The sequence below is a fragment of the Aythya marila genome, assembly GCF_965140915.1.
Source record: "Aythya marila genome assembly, chromosome: 1".
Lineage (NCBI taxonomy): Eukaryota > Metazoa > Chordata > Aves > Anseriformes > Anatidae > Aythya > Aythya marila.
Window position 1 is genome coordinate 96281206 of NC_139042.1, and position 23937 is coordinate 96305142.

Sequence of the window (23937 nt, forward strand, 5' to 3'; positions counted from 1 at the left end):
AGCTCTACAGAAAGCCAACGGTGATACCCTTGTACTGCCCTATAGATATTAGGAACACTAAAACTTTGGAAAGGTGAGAAAAATAAAAAGCATATGAGGTCATTTAAGTCCATTGATGAAGCCAATAGGACTGTTGCCAGCAGCATACTTCCTATTTTCTTACTATGAAACTCATCAAACCTGACTGGTTCTCAGGATACAGTTGTTTCTGTTCAATTATAATAGAGTAATTTTCTTAATTATCTAGAGCAGCAGGAGTGTTTATTTAAATATCTAATTTTCTCTATTTCTCTGATGGTTTCTCCATGCCAAGTCACAGGGCTTCTGGTATTTTGCCCTAAGACACAAAACTACTATCTAATTAGCCTTGCTGTCAGGTTGTCTCTGTTATACTCAGTCTAAAATTTTCTTGTATTTTCATTCTTACACACAGCGAGCAACTTACTTAAATTTGGCAAATAGTTCCTCCCTCTTTTTAGAATTTATATTCCAGAAATTATTCAACTCCTTTTAGTTAACACTTTGTGCCTGTTCACAATCATAATCAAATACACTTTGCATTTAATGGGATCTCTGGATATATTTCAAAATTTAGCTTAGTTACTTGTAAAAGGGAAAAAAATAATACTAATAATAATAAAAACTAAAAGGATAAAGGGGCATTCATCATACCTAATACATCAACTAATACATCAACTAACCAGAGCATACATTTCCCTGACATACTGGATATTAATCAGCATTTCTAAAGAAAAATATATTATTATGTACTCCTGCTTTAGGTAGTTTTGTGCTAATATAAGCTTACATGTGTGAACAGCATTGATGATCATATTTCACTTAAAAAAACTGTGCATCTGTTTTACAATATTCTTGTTATATGTTTACAGGTTATTACTAATAATTATGTTTAAAATTAAACTTAAAAAAGTTTAAGCTAGACCATATAGTATGCGCATTAAGAATTTTTTTAACCCATTCTAGAGTTAACTTTTTCCTAGATTTTTTCATTCAGATCTTTCGCCTCTGCTTCAAAGAATTTTATGAAATTTGGTGTTGTCCAGTAGTATCAACAGTATATCTCAATGGGATTCAAATGGGATCCAATGGGAACCCAAGAATGACCTAAAAACCTGGGGAGGTAATTTAATAGAGCTCTTGAAGAACTGGGATTCCTCAGTTGAACTTGAAGAATTGACCTCGTCTTAATCTTGTTTACAGTTGGTCACAAAGCTTAAAACACACCTGCATCCTGTATTGAAAGCTCTTTGAGTAGTCCCAGCAAGAAAGTTCTTCACTTAGTTTAAACACCTAACAGCAACAGCTCCAAAAGCCATTGCCTACTACAGAAGCAGGCTAAAGCCTATCTTCTCTGAGCTCCAGTGCTTTTTAGCCATTTATTTCTGTTTTAGAAATATTGTCTATTGATTAATACTAGTCAACAGCAGAGGGAATCCAGGTTCTCAAGGTACACTGATGGTAAGTACAAGCTATAACGTTGCTTTTCTTTAAACAAGCAGAATGGGTGAAACCCGTTTCCCTGCTATTCCTGTACTGTGCACTTCCTTGTGTGTGGTTATCTCCAAATAGCAGTAACAGCTCTTCTCATTTCTCAGAACCAGGAAAAACACGTTCATGATGCAACTTTAGAAAAAAACAGGTACAAAGCAGTTGGAAATTAAGAAAACAACCAAACTATAAAACAAAAGAGTCCATGCAACAGAATTCAAAAAAAAAAACGGGGGGTAGGTGTTTAAAACCATGCGGTTTGCATCACAGTATGATACATGGAGAGCATATACACCAAAATAAACAAAATGTCAAAGGGGAGGCTTTAATATTGGTAGTTTCTGATGGAACCTCTACCTTCAAAATCTAGACAGTCATGGCACACTTAGACACTACACAGGACACCACATTGAGCATTAGTCTACCCTTGTGAATGGCTTTCTTCAGGTTTTCCATGTCCTGTAGTACAAGATTCCTCACTAACATACTTCTTCCATGAAGATGCTTCTCAAATGTTAACCTCTTAACTACTTACATTAGCCACACAGAAAGTTAGACTACCTATCATAATAGAAAGGCAAGATTGTTCTATTTCTTCCTCTCACTTTCCGAAATAACTGGTTTCCAACAAAGTTGAATTTGCTAAGAATGACAGCCGTTAAGATTTTGATATTCTGTAGGCAATGAGAAAAGTGCTAGAAAGTTTATTCAACAAAAGTTTTATTAGCATGTGCAAAAAAGTCCCAGACTGTCAAAATCCAAATAACAAAAACTACAAAAAAAATCTCTTCACATTGGGGTATTGTGTATGAGTGCTGAGTTACCGCTCTAACTACAGGACACAAACTCGTAGACAACCACCACAAGTCTTTTGGGTGGCTTGTGGAAAAAAATGCATCTGTTCTACACATTTTTGATTCAACAAGATTCTTCTCCACCTGGTAACACACCAACTAACGAACCTAAAATTGTTAAAGACTGAAACAATCACAAGGAATGAACTTTTTTTCTCAGTCATCTGCCTGGCTTTATACCTTGCAGTAGAATTCACCAGACTGATTACTGCCCATGGTGAAAATGTAATAAATAGATTTTAAAAGTACAAAGGTCTATCAATTTGGTACCCACTCATAAGCCTTAAAATAAGTTGCTGTCTAGGACAAAAAACTACATCTCCTTGCATTTTTCTCACACGTAAGCTTAGGAAAAATATAAGGTTCTGAATGAGAAATACATCAGCTGCTAAGCCCATGGACCATCCTGAACCCTTAAAAGCTCCCTCACTACAATTAGAGCAAACAAATAGGACTAATAATTTGAATACTTTACTCTTTAAGGTGTAATGTCATGCAAAAGATTACACCTGAGAGACGACCACAATAAATATACAGACCAACTGTATGCTTTTCTTATTTAAAAGAAAAATAAATAATGAAGGATTTTCCAAAGTGGCTACTATGGCATATATTTAATATCTGTAATTAGTTTTAGAAGTCTTACTGTAAATGACATGCATTACAAAAGAAACTTCATTAATGCAAACACATTGCTTACCTGAAGGTAATGCTGTTGATTTAGGTAGCTCAGTTGGTGTAGTTTTACTGGTACCAGGGCTCAAAAGTTTTACATAATTAGCAGGGAACCATCCTATCTGCCGCTTTTTCCCTCGTGCCTAGTGAAAAAAAAAAATAAAAATATTTTAAGAGCAATAAGCACATCAATAGATCATTAGACAAGGCAGTTCAGTCAGTATCTTAACTACTTGCAGCCACACTAACAATTTAGAGAAAGAAAAATTAATTTTATAAGGAGACAGTCAGCTATTTTCATGGTGATATTTTTATGTTATGATATTAATGAAGTAAGCTTTTACATTACATGAAGTAAGCTTTTATAACATCTAAACAATTTTTACTACTAATTTGAGTAATTTTTCACTGAACGGTTTTCCTAATTTGTGTGCTTTGTAATTAATACTACAGTCCTACTCCTTCTAAAAGATTTCTCAATTTTTTTTTTAAGCCATAACTCTAGAATGTTAGGCTAGCAATGGCAATAATGTGTAGCAACATTAAAATGCTTTTTATGATGGAAAGGACTGCATTTAAATTGATACCTCAATTGTAATAGTTTAAGTAGAGATTAAGATTCTCAATTACTTCTTTTCTTTTAAGGAACAGTTTCTACTTTGCAGTAGTCTCTCCTGCCCAGGCAACAGAAGGAGGAGTACAAACATTTGTCACATTAACCAAGAGTTAGAACTACAGTAAAACATTATGGTCTGAAAAAATGGGTCAAGTTCAGATTCAAATACAAAATCCCCAAGCTGGGTTCCAATCAAACAAAAAGTAAGCTCTGGCAAATACAGTTATATACGGGTAGATACTATCCAAATGATCCTAATTAACAGATGCTAGGGTTCTGGAAAGTATACCAGATGTTCTCATGCTCTCTAATCAGATAACATCACTACAAAAATGTTGTGCACACACGTATTAGTGTGCGTGTGGTCTGTGTGTGTGCTGAGAGAGAAACAGACTACCACACACCTGACCTAAAAGAGGGCTCTAAGGTTTGTAATGCAGCTGCAATTAGTCACTTTCAGAAAGAGGATACTGGGACAGACAAACGCAGGCCTGATCCGCTGTGACAAAACCTGTGTTACCAAACCATAATAGAAATTTGACAGAAACTACATCCTGTTATTTCATCAACTGCATTGTTCATTGCAAATAAAATCAGAAGAAAAACCCTTTATTTTTCTCAAGTAACAGACATTACTCTAAAACTTTGAATCAAATCTCTGCTTCTAAATCTATTACAACTATGTTAATAATTACTTTAGCTACTTATCCTTTTTAGTAGTTAGAATAAACTTAGAATGTTAAGCATGTAGCTTAACAAAAATAAGCAAAACAAAATAGATATTAATTATAGTGAAAAAAATCATCTAACACATATAAGTATTACTTAGCTACTTCCTTCCCTCTTTTCTTCTTTACTGAAAATGACAGCATTTGATCTACAGTGTTTCTAGATCATTCATTTTAAGATATTCTGGAAGATTGCACCCAGCAATGTAATGTAATGTAACACATTTGCCTTACTTTATTTCACCTTTACTATGACCTCTCAGACAAGTACGATCAATATTTACTTTAGGCTGAAACTTAACAGTATATATATTTAAAAAAAAAAACCTGCCACTTTGAAATTAAATACATAAAGAAATTAATATCAATGTCCTTCTCCAAATCCAGTCATCTTATTAAAACTGCTTTGTTGTTGTTGCTTCTATCTTTAATCAGTTCCTCAATCTGTTTCACCAATATTGCTCCATTAGCCCTTGTGCTCACATAACAAAGGAGCAAAGACTAGTATTACAATCTTGGAAGAGGAGAGTGAAAAGAATAGGAAGGGGATTTCTAATGAAAAAAATAGTTGGAAAACTAAACATAAGACAGTAAGGTATCCAAAGTTACAGATAAGTACACAATTAAAAATTAAACTTAAAAAAAAACTTCACTCTGTTCATTAGCTGTTAACTGGTAATTGTGTCAGCTCTTGCCAAGTGAAGCTTATTTTGTGACTTTTTTGCACAATTTCACAATTTTAATTTGAGACTCAAAGTTAAAAGTTAACAACAGCATAAAGGTTAGTGAGAATGAAAACCATATCTCAGAAGATGATTTATCCACAAAAGAAGTAGAAAAAACACCACCAGGAAAAGCAAAAAAGGTGGGTAGTAACATGGAAAAAATATCCAAATTTGAATTAGTTCAAACACGTGCATTACAAACAAATATATTACATTTTTTCAGATACTGTTCCCTATTAAAAAAAAAAACAACAACAACAAAAAAAAAACATTAGGTGGTATAGAGAACAGTTGAAAAAAAGAAAGCTTTTTCAATGAAAAAGCTTCAGATTTGTTTGCAGTATTTTATTATCTGTTATCTTCTTACACAACATTAACACTCTCCTCCCTGATGCTTGCAACAGACACCATTATTTTTACTCTTCTACATTAAAATTAAGTCATTGCTGAATTGCTGAGGTGAACCTATTATAATGGTAATCTATACTGTCACATTCATTAAGCAATTTGAAAAAGTGGTGGCCATCTCACAACAAGCACTGCTGTAAAATACTTTTCAATTGGTCTTACATTGGTCTTGCCTTACAATGAGACAAGTTTTCCTCCTGCTGTTCTCAAAATTATTTCAATTTCAAGGAACTGGAATGTAAAGGCATTTTACTTGTAATAGCTTAGTTGATGCTGATGCAATCATCATTTTGAACTTATTAGATTACTTTACATGGAATTTCATTTAAAAAAATAAAAATCAAACAACAGTAACTAACTTGGAGCTCTCCTTCCCACCAGCCACCTGGATTCTTCTTTCTGATAAGAATCAACTGACCAGGAGCAAGAGTAAGCTGTTCTGGACCCGTTGCTGTGTAAGAGGCAATAACTTGGGCAATTTCTGTTAAAGCAGAAAAAAAAAAAAAAAAAAAAAAAAGAGAGAAAGAAAAGAAAAAGAAAAAATTATGTTAAAGCACGGAAAAAAAAAAAAGTTAATCTGGGGAAAAAAATAGAACATATTCTATACAATATTAACTCCACTATTATCACTGGCACAGTATTTCTATTTTGCAATTCTTTCTATAAAATTGTAAGATATTTATGTAGTTTCTTAAAAACAGTTGTAATCACAAAACAGATCAGATGTTCCTCCTTAAGTTCACAATACTACAGGAATAAAACAGAGGTGCAACAACTCTATGGGTACAATACAAATAATACGTGAAATAGAGAATAATAATAATGGCCACTATTAAAGTCATTTGGCTAGCACATAAAATCAAGTGTCATAACACTGTTTTCCAATAAACACCAATTTCCAATAATTTTTTGTATCATCCATTTGGACTATGCTTGCCAAAAAGTGGAAGAAGATGGATGTTGGTGATAATTATAATGAAGAAGTTGTAACAACAAAGGTGCAAACTAATGAAACCTGCAAAAAAATTCTCACTACCAGACTAGACAAAAAAAAAAAGCTTTTGAAATGTGACAAACAGGATTTATTTTGAAATCTCTGTTTCATGGACATTAATACAAAACTGGTGCCTTACTCAGTCACCTAGCAGCACAAATCTGGCACAGAGTAATGGTAAGCTCACAATTCTCTCTCTGTTAAATTAGCCAAAGTAGCTAATACAGTTTACTCCTTTTTACAGTAGTTGTGGAAAGATAGGTGATCATTTAATCACCACAAAGCCTGGCAGGGTAACGCATTTTTGAACAGATTTGAACTGACAGGAGCTTATAAACAGCTGTGGGCTTTTTTAATGTCCTACTGATAGCTTTTAAAGCCAAGTTTATCATGTCATCAAAACACGGTTAGGGTGATGGAGAATATGTTTGATACCCTGATTATTGAGAACCTTTGCTAAACAAAATATGGTAGATTGGTGTTGTTTTGTGGTTTTGTTTTTTTCCTTTTGGTAAACTAAACCCAATAGTCTGCCACATTTAAGTGAGTATACAGATGTGGTTCCCAGCTTTCACAAGGTTACCCACACTATGAAAGTAGAATAGTGCTGGGCACCATCCTACATGGCCCTCTCTGTCAGCAAGCACCAAACCTCCTCTGGCCATGGGAAACAGTAAAGGCACTCAGTAACAGCGTATCTGAAAGGAGGGGGCATCTGTTGGTAATGGAGAAAAAGGGAGCAATTATTGAAAATGAAGTTTTTTAAGGAGAGGTAACCCAAAGGTATCTCCTTTGAAATAGAGAGAGGTTTTCTTGCAGGAGAGTAACAACAAAGTGTGTTGAGGACACAAGAAAACAACCAGATACTTTACTTGAAATCTAGAAGAAAAGGATAAGAAAATGAAAAATGAAGAGAAGTACTGAAGATGCAAATGAACAACATATGGAGGATGAAGAATTAGAGTGGTGACAAGCAGTCTGGGGTTGGTGGAAACAAAGACACATACAGAACTATCTACAGCAAAACCTCCCTCAGAGAATCACAGAATGGGTTGGGTTGGAAGAGACCTTAAAGACCATCTGGTTCCAACCCCCTGCCATGGGCAGGGACACCTCCCACCAGACCAGGCTGCCCAAAGACCCATCCAGCCTGGCCTTGAAGAGAGGCACGCCAATGTGAGCACGTAGGCAAGGATAGAAAAAAGCAGGTGATGAAAATACTAGTAGCTGAAAGTTAGAACGATTTTACATGTGGATCTGGAAGTTAAAAAGTAGCATTTCAAGTGTGAAAGCACAAGATGGAAGAAAGAACTGCTAAGTAAAATACAGTAGGTGATAGTAGGAGAACAGAAAGGTTTACACATAGAAAAGCCAGCAGCAGCACAAGCTGTTCAGGATCAAGGCAAAGAAAGCAAACTACATGTATTTGGCAGGAAACACGGCTACTCTGCTAAAAAGTCTACAAGCTTCCTGCAATTACAATTTTTTCACAGAACCACATCAACTCCTCCGCCTTAGAGCCATTCAGAATGCAAAATGAACACAAGCAAAGACACCAAATGTGGGAGTTTGCAAAAATCATTTCTTTAATTATGAAAAGCTTCTCTTACTACCATGACAATTATAATATTCAGTACATCACACTATGCAATTCTATTGAGAGAGCAAAAATCTTACAGCTTGCATCTCAGAACAAGAACTTTCTCCTTTTTATCTACAAAATTATGATCTACAAGGCTCCAGGTAGCAGACATCCCCTTTCACCAATAGGCAACATAAAGATTTTTTACTGTGGATTGCATGTTAAACAAGCTGCAGTCTGAATTACAAGTTTAGCATCCAGCTCCTGCATGTCACAGAGAAGCAGAAAGTTGGAGAAAACACTGAGCGAAAACTTCTGTTTGTTTTTGTTTGTTTTGTTTTGTTTGTTTGTTTGTTATGTTTGTTTGTTTGTTTAAATGAAAGAAATAGCTTTCATTCCAGGAAGGACTTCTTAATTTTGATATATTTAAATACTGAATTAAGTAGAAGAGATCAAATTCAGTCACAGTTTGGGTCAGGAGAATGTGTCTCTCCCAAAACACATTCATTTAGAAAAAAAGAAATAAATGTCTTCTCACAGATATAATAGTCCTCATATAGCTGCTTAAATTCCAAAAGATACAATTTTATTTTTCCCTGCCCTTCAGCATACACTATTACCAATATCCACACGCTCATTCTGCTGCTTCTAGAATAAACTGGAATATTTCACCTTGTTCATGAGTGTTTCACTTCTGTTGGCTGAGCTGTTGAAGCTCATTTATAGCAAAAACATCCACGAATCTCCTTGCTGAAAAATAGGCAGGATTGTTCTCAAACTGTTCTTAAACTTTTAAACAAGGTTATGTGCTCTTGAAAACGGGAGGCAGGCACAACAGCTCAGAGCCAATGTATGCCATATTGTGCATTGTTCTGGGCAAAATGCTGGAAAACCACAGTGTGGAATGTGTACTTCCAATTAGAAACAGAAGTAAACTTGAGCTTTTTGTAGGCTTCCACTGTTCCATTTGATGATCTATCATGAAGCTTACATTCGTTTTTGAGCAAACAGATTTTTATTCTCTAGCTATATGCTATTTTGATATAGCGATTGACAGATTACACATTATTTTAATATAGACAACAGTTTTCATCAGTGCACATTACTAAAGCAGAACAATGTATTTCATAATCTACAAATGAACAAGAGCAACCAATTTATCATTTCTATGGAATTTATATTGTTTCCATTTAAATTTCTCACCGATTAGAAATAAATACTATTCAATAACAGATATAAGGTGCTGTCACTATATATAACTCACCAGGTTTCTTCCCTAAGCTTCCCGTTTTTCCAGCTGCTCCAGAAGCCTTGAAATAGAAAGTAAGATGTAAGTTTAGCACTCATAATTATTTTGTCAGTATATGAAAATTATTTAATACATTTTTCTATAACACACCAATAAAGGATGAGAATAAACATCTCTCAAAGGAAGTCTCTGTTCTTGCAGGAACTCTTAGTATTTGAGATGGCAATAAATATATAGAAATAAATTAAAAATGGTGCATGGAAGTGTATAACTATATAAAAACATCTTTCCTGAACTCTTGCCTTTCGTAGACTGCAAATACCAATGTAATTCCAAATTACAGAGCATTTTCACTGTAAATCCGGATATCTACAAAATGTGAATTCTGCCAAATTGAGTTAAAACAGCAATAGTAGTTTTCAACTCTACAAATAGTTAGGATTACAAATATGCTTAAAAGGCTAACCCATATAATTATTTCAATAATATCCATAATTTCTAAAATTTCTTACACAGCAGATTAACATAGTCAGCGCAAAAATCCTTCACTGCATTTCTAAGGTGAGTTATCTGAACTTTGTAGGTGATATGTGTTACACTAGTAAAAACTCCACCACCTTTTTCATGCACAACTGAGAGCACAGGACACTGAATAGCTATAGCTGAATACTACTGAAGTGCTGTTTGTTTTGACAAAGGTAGTTATTTCTCTAAATCTAGATGCGGTGAGATGAAGAATGAACATCACCACCATCCAGGCCAAGAGAAATGTAAGAAAAGCCCCTGTGAACACCCATGAGAAATCCAGCAAGCAGTGGAACTAGTTCAGTTATGTGTAGGGAACCAGCTATACTGAAATATAAAACTTAGCATGAAAAGCTTTCATAATTTACAAACTCAAAGTTCTTTTGCTGAAAAAGAAACCTTCCCTTAAGGCCACCAGTTATTTGGAAGGAGGTGTTTGGTTGGTTGGTTGTTGGTTGTTTTTTTGTTGTTGTTGTTGTTGTTGTTGTTTTTTAAATGCACTTGCAGATCTAGTGCTATTCATGCAATTTGAGTATTCAGAAACCATGTGTAATCTGGACTCTACCCCTTGCACACACCCTTCCTCAGTTATCTTGCCAACCTTTTTGGTCAACACCCTGTATAGGACAGATTCCCTGATCCCTTAAATAATTGCCTCATTTTTTTTCCCAGAACATTGCCAGACTTTTCTTCTACAATAAAAACGTCAGATATGGATAACGGCAACATACCAAACGTAAACTGCACTTTGGTCAGAAATATTGAATATCTGTAAAATCCTTAAAGGAAAACTTCAAGGGAGGCTCACAACACTTCAGTCTCCCCTCAACTTCTTCAGGATCCTCCCCACACATTTGCAGCCTACATGAATGACCCAAAGGGTTTCAGAATCCCAGATTTTCAGAATCCCAGAATTTCAGAATTTCTCTGTGGAAAAGATGGGTTTCATCCTCAATATTCTCCTTAAGCTGACATTTTAAAAAGTTGTGGATTCTGACACATAAAACAATAAAATCAATAACTGGAAAACTAGTTAAATAACTGACAGTACAGTGCCATTTTTAAAATGTGCATTGGTTTTGAATGCCTCTAAAAAATAGATTATTAGGAAAATACCTGTCTTGAAGATTATGTAGCTGCTCTGTGACAACATTTTGGACATTTTCCTGAATGAAGCCTGACCATTCCGGCTAAAGTATAAGACTTCACAATGCTGTATTAGTCAGCAGAATTGGCATGGCTTGCCCTATAACCTGTAACTGCTACTGGAAGATGAGAGTGGGGAAATGGGATGGGGAAGGTTTTATTTTGTTTCTTATTTAACATCTGGCACAAAAGCATCTTCCATACACACTTCTCTTTGGCGTTTTGCAAGTTAAATTTTGGGAAGGATTGTGGGAAGTGGATACTTTATATTAAACAACACTTGGATACTGCAGTCTCAGTGCAACTTTCTTGTAATTGTAACTGATTATAATTACTTTCTAGAAGGCCAGCAAGTCTTCCTTTCTTCCCTAGGTTCCCTTCTTTCTCTTTTGCCCTCTACCTTTCTCTATGACCACTGTGACCTACATCAACTAACAAAATGAAATAGGAAAGCATCATACAGAGATCAGATACAAAGACTAAGGGCCACAGTCCCGAGTAGGGCAGACTAAAAGTTCTGGAACCAGGGGCGACGACTGACACTGACATGACAGCATCAGGAACTGATACAATTTGGTATGCATTTTTGGCAAAGAACCACCACCCATTAAGAAAGAACAAGTATTTGGACCTCCAAAAGAACAAACTCCTTCCAAATATCACTTAACCAACATCCTCTTTGCCAGGTGAGGCAGGTATGGGCAGATAAAACAGGCTGTGACACTGTATCTTTGCACTTTACTGGTAAACATATCAAGTGTATTTTGAGAGAGGAATTTCAAAATCACATTGAGCAGACTCAGTCTGATTTCTCTTCAAAGACTCTTTGCACCTTTGGTAAAAAGCAGAAGAAATACATAGAAAACACCTTCAGTGCTTCAAAAGTATCTAAATTAACAAATAAGGCACTTAAAGATGGACCCAACTGCTGGCTACCTGAAGAGCTGGAGAAATATTTTGTATCCTTTTGCTAAGAGAAACATCATGGAGAGGAAATACCTTATTCTATTTCCCTTTTGTACACTTAAGATGATAACTGCCTATGAGGATATTTTGTGACAAAGGATAAAGTCTCTTGAAACAGTAGAAAATAACTTGCTTTGCTAATTTAGTAAGACACAGCAGTAGAATTGCCAGTTGTGTTGTACAATGAGACCCCTACAATGTAGAGTAAATACGTTCAGACTGCTAAGAGTTTTCAGAACACTTATACAAAGTCTCATTCATTGAGGGGTCTAAATTTTTGTTTTTCCAACTCTACCCTGTAAGCCCTGTACCCCAACACAGAGGTAATTATTAACAGTCTCAAGGAAAGGCAGGGTAAAATAAAAACCTGTTACAGATCTGTATACATCTACCTCAACTTACTGAAAACTCCAATAACAGACCATCAACCAGGATAGTTGTTTACTTGAAGAACATAAGGGTTTTCACTTTGTTAATGTGTTGAAACTGTAAGGGACAGGAAATTCTTTAATTTAGTAGCTTGAGGCAAAAGGGTAGCACTATTGAAAGATCAGCACTGCCTTTAATTTTTCTTCAGGCCTGAGTCAACAGTGCAGAACACATTAAATTAATTTACTTTTTTAGTAAGATTTTTCACGATCAGCCAGCAGCTGTCCAAGCACAGCAGCACATCTGAAAGTTAAGACAGCCGCTATTGTGAAATCCTTTTTAAAAACTGGCTCTCTGAACAAGCTGAATAGCAAAACCCTGTATGTGTAATGGCAATTATCCACTTGGAACAACAACTATCTCCTGTGGGGCATGTGAATCACTTCATGAAAATAAGCGTCCTGAATACAAAGATCTCCGTGAGCTCTGTGCTCTTTCCTCCTTTTCTCATCAAGATTTTATCTGAAGATGTGGTTTTCATCAGCAAAAAGGGCAGTTGGAGCACTTTTTGATAAACTGCACTTAGTTGTTTGAGCCCCAGACAAGCTGAGACCAGCGAAACATCAAACTGAGTTCTCTAATACAGATAGTTTTCAGAATTAAATGTCTATTTCTGAGTTTTCTACAAAGACTTGCCAATATGTCTGCCTGTCCCTCGCCAGACAGGACAAGCATCTGGTATGTCCAATCCTTCAGGGCACACAAAAGGCAGCTCACCATATCTGAATATAAATTCGCAGGTTTTGTGACTGAACTGTGTTAAGGATATCTCAAAGGAAAACAAAAACAGGTCCTTCAAATTAAACTTAACTTCAGTTACTTTTCCGTTAGTGCTAAATAACTAATTAGTAACTATTACTATCCACCTATGAAATAGGCCTCACAGGGCTTTAGGAAGCTGACCCTGCAGGTTCCCACTCATCAACTACAATATAAACTTCCAAGTAACATAAAGAGACTTAGGGCTCAGTTTCATAATCACATGAACTTCCACAGCTAGGGAATTAATTATCTGTACACCTGCTTCTACCACCATGGGGCAAGCCAACATCTTTTTGATGTATGTCAAGACCTATAGGCAGTACTGAACTATAATCCACATCCTGCACTCCAAAAGCACACCTGGACTACCTCTACCCTGCCTACTGAAGCAACATCACAACTTGCTACTGTAAAAAATTTACTCCCGGTGACAAAAAGCCAAGCTAGTCTGCTATGATGGGCACCATAGTGCTACAATACTTGACTAACACAACTATTAAGTACTGCTATTCTAGTCTGGGACCTGATCCAACTTCATCTGCTGCTCCATAGTCTACAGATTCAAGGAAATAGTTACATGATGCAAAATATAGATAAGAAAATTTTCTAAAATGCTTCTGAAAGCAGTATCACATTACTAGTTCTCCCAAGGACTGTAAGACTAAACATAATTAATGATAATTTTTTGATCCTATCCCAGAGGATGTTATTGATGCTTCTCTATTATCTAGAAAATTACTACATAAAGTCTTTCTACAGCTACTTGTTTCACTGCAGGTTTCATTTTTCTGCTTTTTCATAAACAGAAGCAAGTTTAAGGAATGACTTTGCCCAGTCTCCACAACTGCAGGTTACAGTCCTTCATTGCTACATAAACACAGAGGCCAACACTTATGGAAAAAGCCTTACCACCTAGATTTCTGAAAATCCAGTAGAGAACTTAGGCGTCTTGTTTGCATTTAACATCTTTAAAAACCCTATTATTCTTAGAGACACAAACAAGAACTCCTTCTGTCAAGAGATTAGTACTCTATGCAGCTGACACTAAGCTGATTCCTACTGGTAAGTGAGAATTATTGTTTCAAATAAATATGGAATATAATGAGAAAGCATCTTTCTTAAGAATACCTACAAAGAAGGAAAAAAAATAATACAGACATCCTCTATCAGATTATTCTGGGATAAATTCAGATGAGACAGAACCTCTACACAATAAATAACTTTAAAATAAATTTAGCAGTTAGACAAGTTTTGGTGCCAAATTTGTTCCCCTGGACTGCAAGAACACTGTAATAAATAAAGAAAAAGAAAAAAAAAAAGATAAACTGAAATATTTCCCTTACTATCTTTTTAAAGAAAATAACAGTAAGATACAACTCAGTCATTAAAAACTTACCTGGAAAACCAAGTAATCACAGCTATTTTGACTTGTCTCTACAAAACCGCCAAGTTAACTGCTAACATATGCAAGAGTCATTTTCATAAATGGTTTGCAATGTTACTTAAGAATTTGTTGTGAAATGTAATTATTTTTGCTTTTTCCCAACTTCACATTCAGTAAATATTTCTCATTCACTTATGAACCACTGACTTACAACTATCACTACAACACCGAGCAAAACGTACCTCCCCCGACTCAATTTTATAACAATTCAATGTCTCTACCTCAGAATCTTTGAGTCTCACGTAATTAGATGGGAATACTCCTGATTTATCACCCAGTGTTCCTGTCCACCAGTCACCATCTTTCTTTGTCACAAGAATCATGTCACCTTGCTGAAAGGTTAGGTCTCCTTGTTCAGAGCTCTCATAAGTATACATAGCAATATACTCTGCAAGAGAGAAATAAATACAGAACAAGGGAAAACACTTGATAAACTGCTCAATTATCATTTGATAAACCTAGTATAACATTATCTATCCACAGGCTAGATAGAAGATAAATTTATTAAATACTTTATTGATAATTCCTCGATATTTAATACATAAAATGAAATCTTCTAGATCAAAACTAAATACAAGCTATCACGAGGCGGCTTGAAGGAAGGAATCTTTTTGATAAAGTAATTTGCAAGTACAATTAAAATTTACATACATTATTACTTTGTATCAGAAACTACTTTGAACATATTTCTCAATGGTTTCTGTTTTGTGATGATTACTAGCATTTTCAATCTTGGGGACAGAAAAATCTCAGTAACCAAACATCTGTAGATACAGTCTTCATCTTACATATGCTGTTTGGCGCTCATGTACAATGAATTCTTTCATTACTTGAGGCTTTGCATGAAGGGCACACATCTCTTTGCATCTTATGCAACAGATGGCTGGGAAACGTCAAGACAAAGCCCGAATGTGTTCTGTTTTGTTAAAACACAGTCAACTACTTAGTATTCAAGTGCAAAAACACTAATGTAGACTGACATTGAGAAATGCAATGCGTAATTGAATCACAGAACTACATGAAAAAACTCTACACAAAGAATTACGAAGAATTTCAGACAATCCAGTAACATTTTTTATACAATTCTTCTTTAACTGAGCAATATCACACTTTCTGTGGGGCATAAAATAGATCACTGACTATTATATCATCTGTTTCTAGGACCAGCTCTGGAAGTAAGAGCAGTTCACGATACTTCAGGCAGACTTACATGAATACTTGACAAAAACATGCAAGTATTCCATTACAGCTGGCAACTGTTCTCTTTGCTTGAACACTAAATCTGACCAAAAACCTCAGCTTTATTACTGAAGTTCAGCAAGAATTCAAACCACAATTACCATCCTTAATGAAAGGTATGGTTTGTCTAATGACTGCAGTTGAAGAACACGTACATCTGTTTGTACACATATAGACACATACATTAAAATTCATAATGTATGCTAAATACGTATTTCTTAAATCCTCTACACCTAATGAAATATGGATTTAGCATCTTCTATTCTATTGCTCTAGGTGACCCTGCTTGGTAGGGGATTGGACTAGATGATCTCCAGAAGTCCCTTCCAACCTCAACCATTCTGCGATTCTTTGTGATTATTTCTTAAAAATACAGCTTTTTGGACATGTTTTTATAAAAGTTGTGTCCCCTTTTAATACTAACATATAACCTGAGATATTCCATGTTAAAAAAAAAATACTTAGCATTTCTAGATTGCATTTCCTGAAATATATAGCAAGCCAGACTAGTTATATTTTGAAATAACTTATTATCTCACTTTCCATTTTGGATAGATCTTTAACATTCTCTTTTTTAAATTTTTCTAGTGCTCAATGCCTGTGGCAAATTAAGTACGTCAGTAACCAAAGAGATTCTTTCACTTGAAATCTTATGTAGAATTGTAGTTGAAAAGCTTCAGGTGTACTGTAGAGATTATATAAAAATGTTCATTTGTAAACTATATTTAGATTAATTGATTTACTCTGTAATTTAAATTAACCTAGCTGGCACTGCCCTGAAGTGGATTAAGAGTGCCCACAGCCTGTTAACACAGCTCATATGGAGGCATTAACCTCCAGATGAAGAGTGGTAACAACCAGGGATGCAAGTTTTTAAAAACCCTCCAGAAAACTGACAGTTGTCTGCGCCTCATGCTGCATCCTTAAAAAATGAGGGGTAGCCTTGGCTACAAAGACCACAACTTTCAGCTAAAGAAATTAGCTATAAATAGCTTTAATGAAACACTGGAAATGAGTTTTGAGTGCAATTGAGGTATCTATTAATAATTCCTAACATCATGAAGCATATATAGCTATGTGTTTATTTGGCCCTCTGCAAAAAAACATCCTAAATGCTTCCATTGGTTACTAAAATATTTATGTACGGAACAGTAGAAGAAATTTTAATAGCATGTGAAATTATTTTTTCTACAGACACAACATCTACAAATTTTTACGACAATCACTTTAAATCGCTCTAGAAGCAAACTGATTTGCACTTCAATTCTAACAGGCATAATCTTAAAACAGGCTTGTTTTGATGATTCTAGGCTTGTTTTCTGGTAATATGTAGACTGCTTTTATTTCATTACATAGTAGAATACTGTTAGTGCTATTCAGTTTGGAATGCTTACCTTCACCTGACATAGTTGCTTTTGCTGCTGGTGATGCTACTCTTTTCAGACTAGCAGGACTTTCTGAAGAACCAGAATCCATGCTTTAGAAGAGAATAACAGTTATTTAAGAAATTAAACCTTTTCAGAAGATGCTTACTGTATTTTAAAACTAAAATATGCATATACATCCATAAGCAATTCCCTTAAACAGAGATAGTGAATTTACAAATTAAAGCTTTTATGCACAATGGCTAGTCATGGTTAAAATTAGGAAATTACATTCAATACACAAATTGCTACATCTCCTCTTTTCCCTCAAAAGAGAAAAAAATCTAAAATCATTCTAATTTATTTAACTAATGTTAATGTTGCCTTCATGTTACACAGAACCAGATTCTGATTGTTTCATCCTCCAAGAGTAATGGTAAGTGATTAAGCTTTGAGGTATTTCTTTTAATTTTGGGGAAAGATAATCTAAGACTTACATAGATGTAATTCATAATATCCAAAATACTATTTTTTAGTTGCAAGTCACATAAAATTAAGAATTTATTAAACTTTAGATCTTTGTTGGTGATGCATTGTGGAAGGAGAACTGAGATCAGCTTACATATTCCTAAACTGAACTTTTAGAGTTGGAGGCCAAAACACCCTAGAGAAGAGTTGCATAAAATCATTTTTACAGAGTAGATTCCAAACTTTAACACTCAAGTGTGCAACTCTTCATATTTATTTAACTATGACATTATAGACATAAAGTATGGTAAAAGCAAATACAATACCTTGTTGACTTCCTAATGGGGCCTGAAATAAGCTTCACATATGACTTAGGAAACCACCCCTTTTGTCCTTGAACTTCTCCAAACCACCACATATCTTGCTGCTCTAAAACTGTGATGACATCATTTTTGTTGAAATTAAGGTGGTTGTCTTTTTTTGCTCTCCAAGGATACAAAGCCTGTGCTTGAAGCCCCTCCACTTTTTCGCCCTAATGCAAATTTGAAAAAAGAGAGTAGTCAGTCATGCACCACCTTTCATAAAGAAAGCTCCTTAAGGAATCTTATTCTTGTGCTACTTATTTAGCAACAAAATACACATACTTCTCCTCAACTGCATAAAGCAAAATATATCAATTAAAATTACAAAATAATACAAGAAATGTTCAAAATCCTCCTCCATTTCTGTTAATGTGTAAGCGCTACAATGCAAAATTATTGGGGGTTTGCTTTTTTACAAGTTTTACAATTAAGATATACATGTCTTAAACCTTGATGAAGCTATTTTGGCAGGGTTTAAAGTAAACTTTATGGAAAATGATGCTTTGCTGCAAGTTATGTATTGTATACTCCAACTTTTTAGTTTTGCTCTAAGACACTAAGGTATTTAGCATTTTTCAGAACAGCACATTAGCTTACAAAAACAGTACGTCCAGTTGAGGAAAATGTAGTGCCTTAACAGATGGACTGAACTCGTCTGGTGTGAAGCTTTGCCATTGCTATACCACTTAACTACATAATCCACTTTGGAACAAAGGTTGTTGTCATGTGATTCAATAAAAGCCAAAGGAAGTGACCCAAAAATAGCACCCTGCCAAAACATTAAGACTGGACCACCACAGTTGTAAAAAGCCAGCACAGAATAGCAGCTTCTTCATGTTAAATTGTGCCACTGCCACTAACTCTTTATCACTCCAAACTGATACAGTTCACCACCAGAGGACTGCTTTAACTGCCAGTGTTCTTTGCTTTCCAGAAGTTCATGCTGGGTCAGAAGAGTTTTAATGAACATAGCTGCTCACCTGACCCAAGACAGGAGAGGGAGATGATCCTGTAACGGTGGCAGGAGTGAAAGCTGATCGCTGCCGCAACTGCCCTGCACTGGGAACAGTCAAAGACGGCTGAGCTGCCCAGGCATCCCAGTTATCTGTCTCTGGTTTCTCATTAGTGTTTGTAGGCCATCTGAAAATAAGCAAATGACATTATTCCTATTATTTTCAGTTGAATAACAATGTTCATGTGGGAAGATTGTACAGAAATAAAGTCTACATTCTAGGTTTCTTTCTTGTAGTTGAATATTCCATGAGTTATTAGCAGCTTAACTCTCAGGTGGAAGTAGTGCAATCAAACATAGGGTTATAATAAATATATCTCTAAAAGGTGATCTCTAAGAACAGTTGCTTGTCCTTGCTCATTTACAGCCAGATATTCCTTAATTTAATTTCATTTTTTAGGTGTGCTCTGATACAATGAAAATAGTAGGTAGTACAGCCTATACTATGCACAGTGTAAAGAGTTAACTTAATAGAAAATAGTCACAATTCAGTACAAAACTGATTTGAAATCTTCATACCTGCATGTCACTTATGCATCATATTGCTGCTGCTTATTTTCACTATTAAAATCCTTACCTTTTTTTTTTTTTTTTTCATAAAATTATCTCCTATAGACTTTTTTCAGCTTTTTAGTTTTATGCTCTCTCTTGTCCTTCAAAATGTCAACCAAATCTCAAAATCCACCTCAAAATATCCTCTTAAATGAACAAAATTCTCTGACCTCTAGGAGCATAAACAAAACACCCAGCTTAAATCTAAGTCTTTAACTGTTTCTTGTGCTATTAGTCCGAATAATCAAGTGTTGCTCACCCAAAGGCCACAAACATCACTAACCTGTATCATGTCAATTACTGTATGTCATATTAGTATAAATATGTCATGTCATATCAGTATAAATGTTCTGGGTATTGAAACTGAAGCACTGTTTATTTAAAAGCAATAAAGCACATACATGCCAAACATCTTCAGAAAGCTCAATATTTAGTCTTATCCCTCCCTCACCTCTGAGATAAAGTACTTTTTTTAGTAGAACAGAAGAAGTTTAAATATCCAGTAGTACTACTGCAACCTACTTGATGAAAATTTTGAATGGTTGATCAATATTGTATGAAGTTAATAAGACATCTTTGGAACACATGTTCTACTTCTATCAGCCTTATTAATGTTGTGATAAGGAACTAATAAGTCATCTTTTTATTTTAACTCTGTCATTAACTTATTTTGCATAATCCAAGTTGGAAACCTTCAATGAGGGTTGATGTCAATCAGTAAAAGATAAGAAAGGTGAACTTCTTGGGATTTCTACCATGGTGTCACCATCCTCACTTAGAAATGTCTCCCATTTGTGATGTGTCCTTCTCTACTGCTCAGACAGACATGATGGGAGCAATTTTTTTGTGTTGCTTTGCAATCTGTGTACTCTGTGCTAGCAGCCCACTGCAATCCAATTGATTTAAAAAGACTCAAGCACATTTGAGGTGATAATCACTACCCAAACATACGTTGAACTGAAGTCTGCCCAGTTATTAGCAGTTGTAGTGCACTCTGTAGACACAGGAGTTCCTAGTGATGTAGTTGTTTCATGCACAGAAACTTTAGGTGCAGCAGCAGCCTCAACTACTGGTTTTACAGATGCTGGAACTTCATTTTCAGGTATTTTCTCTGCATAGTTTGCAGGGAACCATCCAGTTTTTCCCTTCAATTCTCCACCAAGCCACCCTGGTTCTCCAGTCTGGCTTTCATCCACCTGTAGATGCATTAAATTAGAAGGTTAAGAAACATAACATATAACTGGAATTTTTACTTGACATAAAATCCTTTTCATCCACAGTAATTAACTTTCTTTACTTACAGCAAAATTATACCTTCATTATAAAAACAAGTTCCACCTAGGTAGAGTTTTGTTGTTATTATTAAATGTACTGTTGGAGGATTATGTTGTCAGCTATTCCTTCTATGGCATATCAACAGCTGAGGAAATATTTTGCAATGCAACACTGCTTTGCAATCCCTTTTTTTCAAAAATCAAGAAGGTTTTCTTGGTGATGAAGTACAAAAAGGTTCATTTCAGCCCTAATGCATAAGCCAAGCGTGGGTTTTTTAAACAGTTGCTTGAAAGTCTGTCATAGTAAACCAGACTTAGAGATACTAGTTCTGGAGACCCCATTAAATAGTGCTATTTCTGGTTTAACTAATGCAACATGCAGATTTTAACAAGTTTCCCCAGATTTCCTTTTTCAGAAAATAGAACAGAAACACAGCATATTTAAATTAACCCTTTTCAAAGAAATTCAAAACCAAACCAAACAAAACAAATCTAATGTATTTATTCAAATTAATTCCACAGTAAAAAAAGAATTGCAGAAGAAAAATAATTCACCATTGCTACCCCTCGTGACTCATGAATCGATAGGGTGGTTAAACACTGACAAGGCATCTGGAGGTTGCAGAAACTTTTTTTAAAGAAAAAAGGCAGTAATTTTATTAGGGGTAATTATAATAATTATGGTAAATTTGGTGATCTAGCCATCTAACCTCTTTGATACTCTAGAGGAATTTCAGTTTTAAGGGTTTAAGCAAACCCTTATATACAAATATGTCTTGCACCTTTTACATGTAAATAATGTCTACTATCTACAACTATCTGCTGTGCGTAGCTGCAGATTTCCCTAGCAATGATCAAGTCAGCAGTAAAATCAGGCTAGTAATGGAAAGTCAGATGATTAGCCCTACATAAGGGCCATTTTTGGCAAGAATTTCTCTCAACCGTTTAGTCCAGCAGTAATCAGTATTTTAAAATACTTAGAAGTTTCAAATGAGAGCATAAATCAAAAGTTTACTGGTGCAGTTAACAGTACAGCAGTCAGTGAGAGATGCTTAAATCTATAATTTGAAATCACTTGACCCTACCTCCCAAGCATCTTGAAGGATTTGTTGTTAACAGTATGCTTCACGAGCTAAGGAATTAGTAATAGTATCCTTTTCAGACATCGGGGTTTTCAGAATATAATGACATTATACAGCAACGGCATACAGTAGTATCTCAAGCTAGCTGCTCTGACAGTTGGAAACACACCTACCTATTTATTCTATTAATTTTAACAATATAAACTGATCAGCTGTTTGAAAAAAAAAAAAGCGGGGGGGGAACAGTGGTAAAAAAGAAGCATTTGTGGCAATGGTGTAAACGAGTTGCTTTAGATAAGGGTGGGAACGTTGTTTTGCAGAGAAGTGACTCAAACTGAAGCAGCAAAGCCTCTGCCTCTGATTGTCCCTAGGTTACTCATTTGAGCTGCTGATAGATTGCTTTGCTTTACTCCATGTCTTGACTCTTTGACTGCCTACTATTGTAATTTCTATCCCACACTCCTCTTTTGGTGCAAAACAATCCATTATTTCTGCTTTTTGTTGCACCCATCTTCTGTCTCAGCCCCTATTAACTCAAAGTGAAATGAATGGAGTACATGCTTGACCGGTTCAATGTGGTTTTACTGCAGTGCAGAGCAAAATTTCCACTGCAGCACTGAATAGGATTGTTAGAGCAGCAGTATGAGTGATGGGAGGTCACAGCAGAGGGTGAATCTTGGGAGAGCAAGCGAGAAATGGTTTGCATCAGCACCTGATGCAAAGTTTAAAATCTAAACAGTAATAATATACACGCAGTTTGGACTCTCATTCAGTTTTCAGGTAGTAACTAGAATCATTAATATACAAAAGAATAAGCACAGCAAGACCAAAAGTCTGTTACCATGACCTTCTAAAATGGCCATCCTTGAAACAAATCACAGCAATACAAAAACCACTGTGAGTTTTCAGAAAAAATATGTTTTGTACAAGCAGACAAAAAAAATACCAAAGGGATTTTTAAAGCTACTGATTTAATGTCTCCTTAGGAGAGTTTTAAGTTAAAATTATTCTTAAAACAGCTTATTAAGATACTCAAATGTATGCTTATTCAGTCAAATTAGGCTTTCATCATATACTCATGAAAAGACACTTTGAAATATCATTTTCACTTTATAATTCATTAAAAATGTTCTCTCAGTCATTCATATAAAATATAATCTGCATCTCTTTTTGTAGTACAGTACTAGAACTTTAAATACATTCCTTCAAACCTTTTAAAAATTAATTTGTTCCAATTTCCTTATATTTTTACACCCACCATCCCAAGTCCCTACAACAGACTTTTATTGCAGATATTTTTTTTTTCCAAAATACAACTAGACTTTAAATGTACACCTGAACACTGCATTACAGTGTGTGTATTTTTCATTTATTTAACTGCCCTTTAGAGCCACAGCTTACAAATTCTCGTTCCCTGTGGTTCAACACAACAGAGGTTACAGCAATACCATTCCTAGATACAGAAGCATTAGGCACAGTTAATATCTCTGTCAGCTCTGCAGAGGCCTACCCCGCTTTGAGCTGGCTTGCGTATCACTAGCAGTGCATGTACACAAAAACAGAAGTCCTGCTTTACAGTAGCAATTAATTCTACATATGAAGTCAAAACCTAATACTCTCCAAAAAGTATTTAATGAAAGCTAACCAGAGTATCATAGTCTGTTTTGTTTAGCTACCCATTGAATTGTCGTTTTAATTCTACTTCATGTGTAGGCCTTTGGTCTCGCTACTGGGTTTCCTAGTACAATGCTGAATATAAGCTCTGCACGCCAGAGGCCATATGTTGATTACGCCTACGCAGGGTCTAAGACAACAAGGCTGCCTATGTACCCAATACAAAGAACAGTCCTTCTAACTTTCACAATCAACAGCCAACAAAACCGAGAACAAACTACCATTATCATATTGACTTAGACTTCTCGTTTAAGCTTCTTTTATGAACTTTCTAATTAACTTATGTTCTACTATCAGA

The 23937-nt window shown here is 35.3% G+C and overlaps 1 protein-coding gene across 7 annotated transcripts in view; it reads right to left on the minus strand.

Annotated features, from left to right (window-relative positions):
* Positions 1–23937, minus strand: part of ITSN1 (intersectin 1) — a 128887-nt gene that overhangs the window by 29464 nt on the left and 75486 nt on the right. For all 7 annotated transcript variants that reach the window (XM_082780909.1, XM_082780910.1, XM_082780906.1 and 4 more), the window contains 8 exons: positions 20561–20805; positions 19026–19185; positions 18010–18215; positions 17246–17328; positions 14834–15000; positions 9356–9401; positions 5875–5996; positions 3064–3181 (listed from right to left, as the gene is read on the minus strand). In XM_082780909.1, coding sequence (XP_082637035.1) covers positions 3064–3181; positions 5875–5996; positions 9356–9401; positions 14834–15000; positions 17246–17328; positions 18010–18215; positions 19026–19185; positions 20561–20805 — 1147 coding nt within the window. The remainder of the gene's footprint in view (positions 1–3063; positions 3182–5874; positions 5997–9355; positions 9402–14833; positions 15001–17245; positions 17329–18009; positions 18216–19025; positions 19186–20560; positions 20806–23937) is intronic.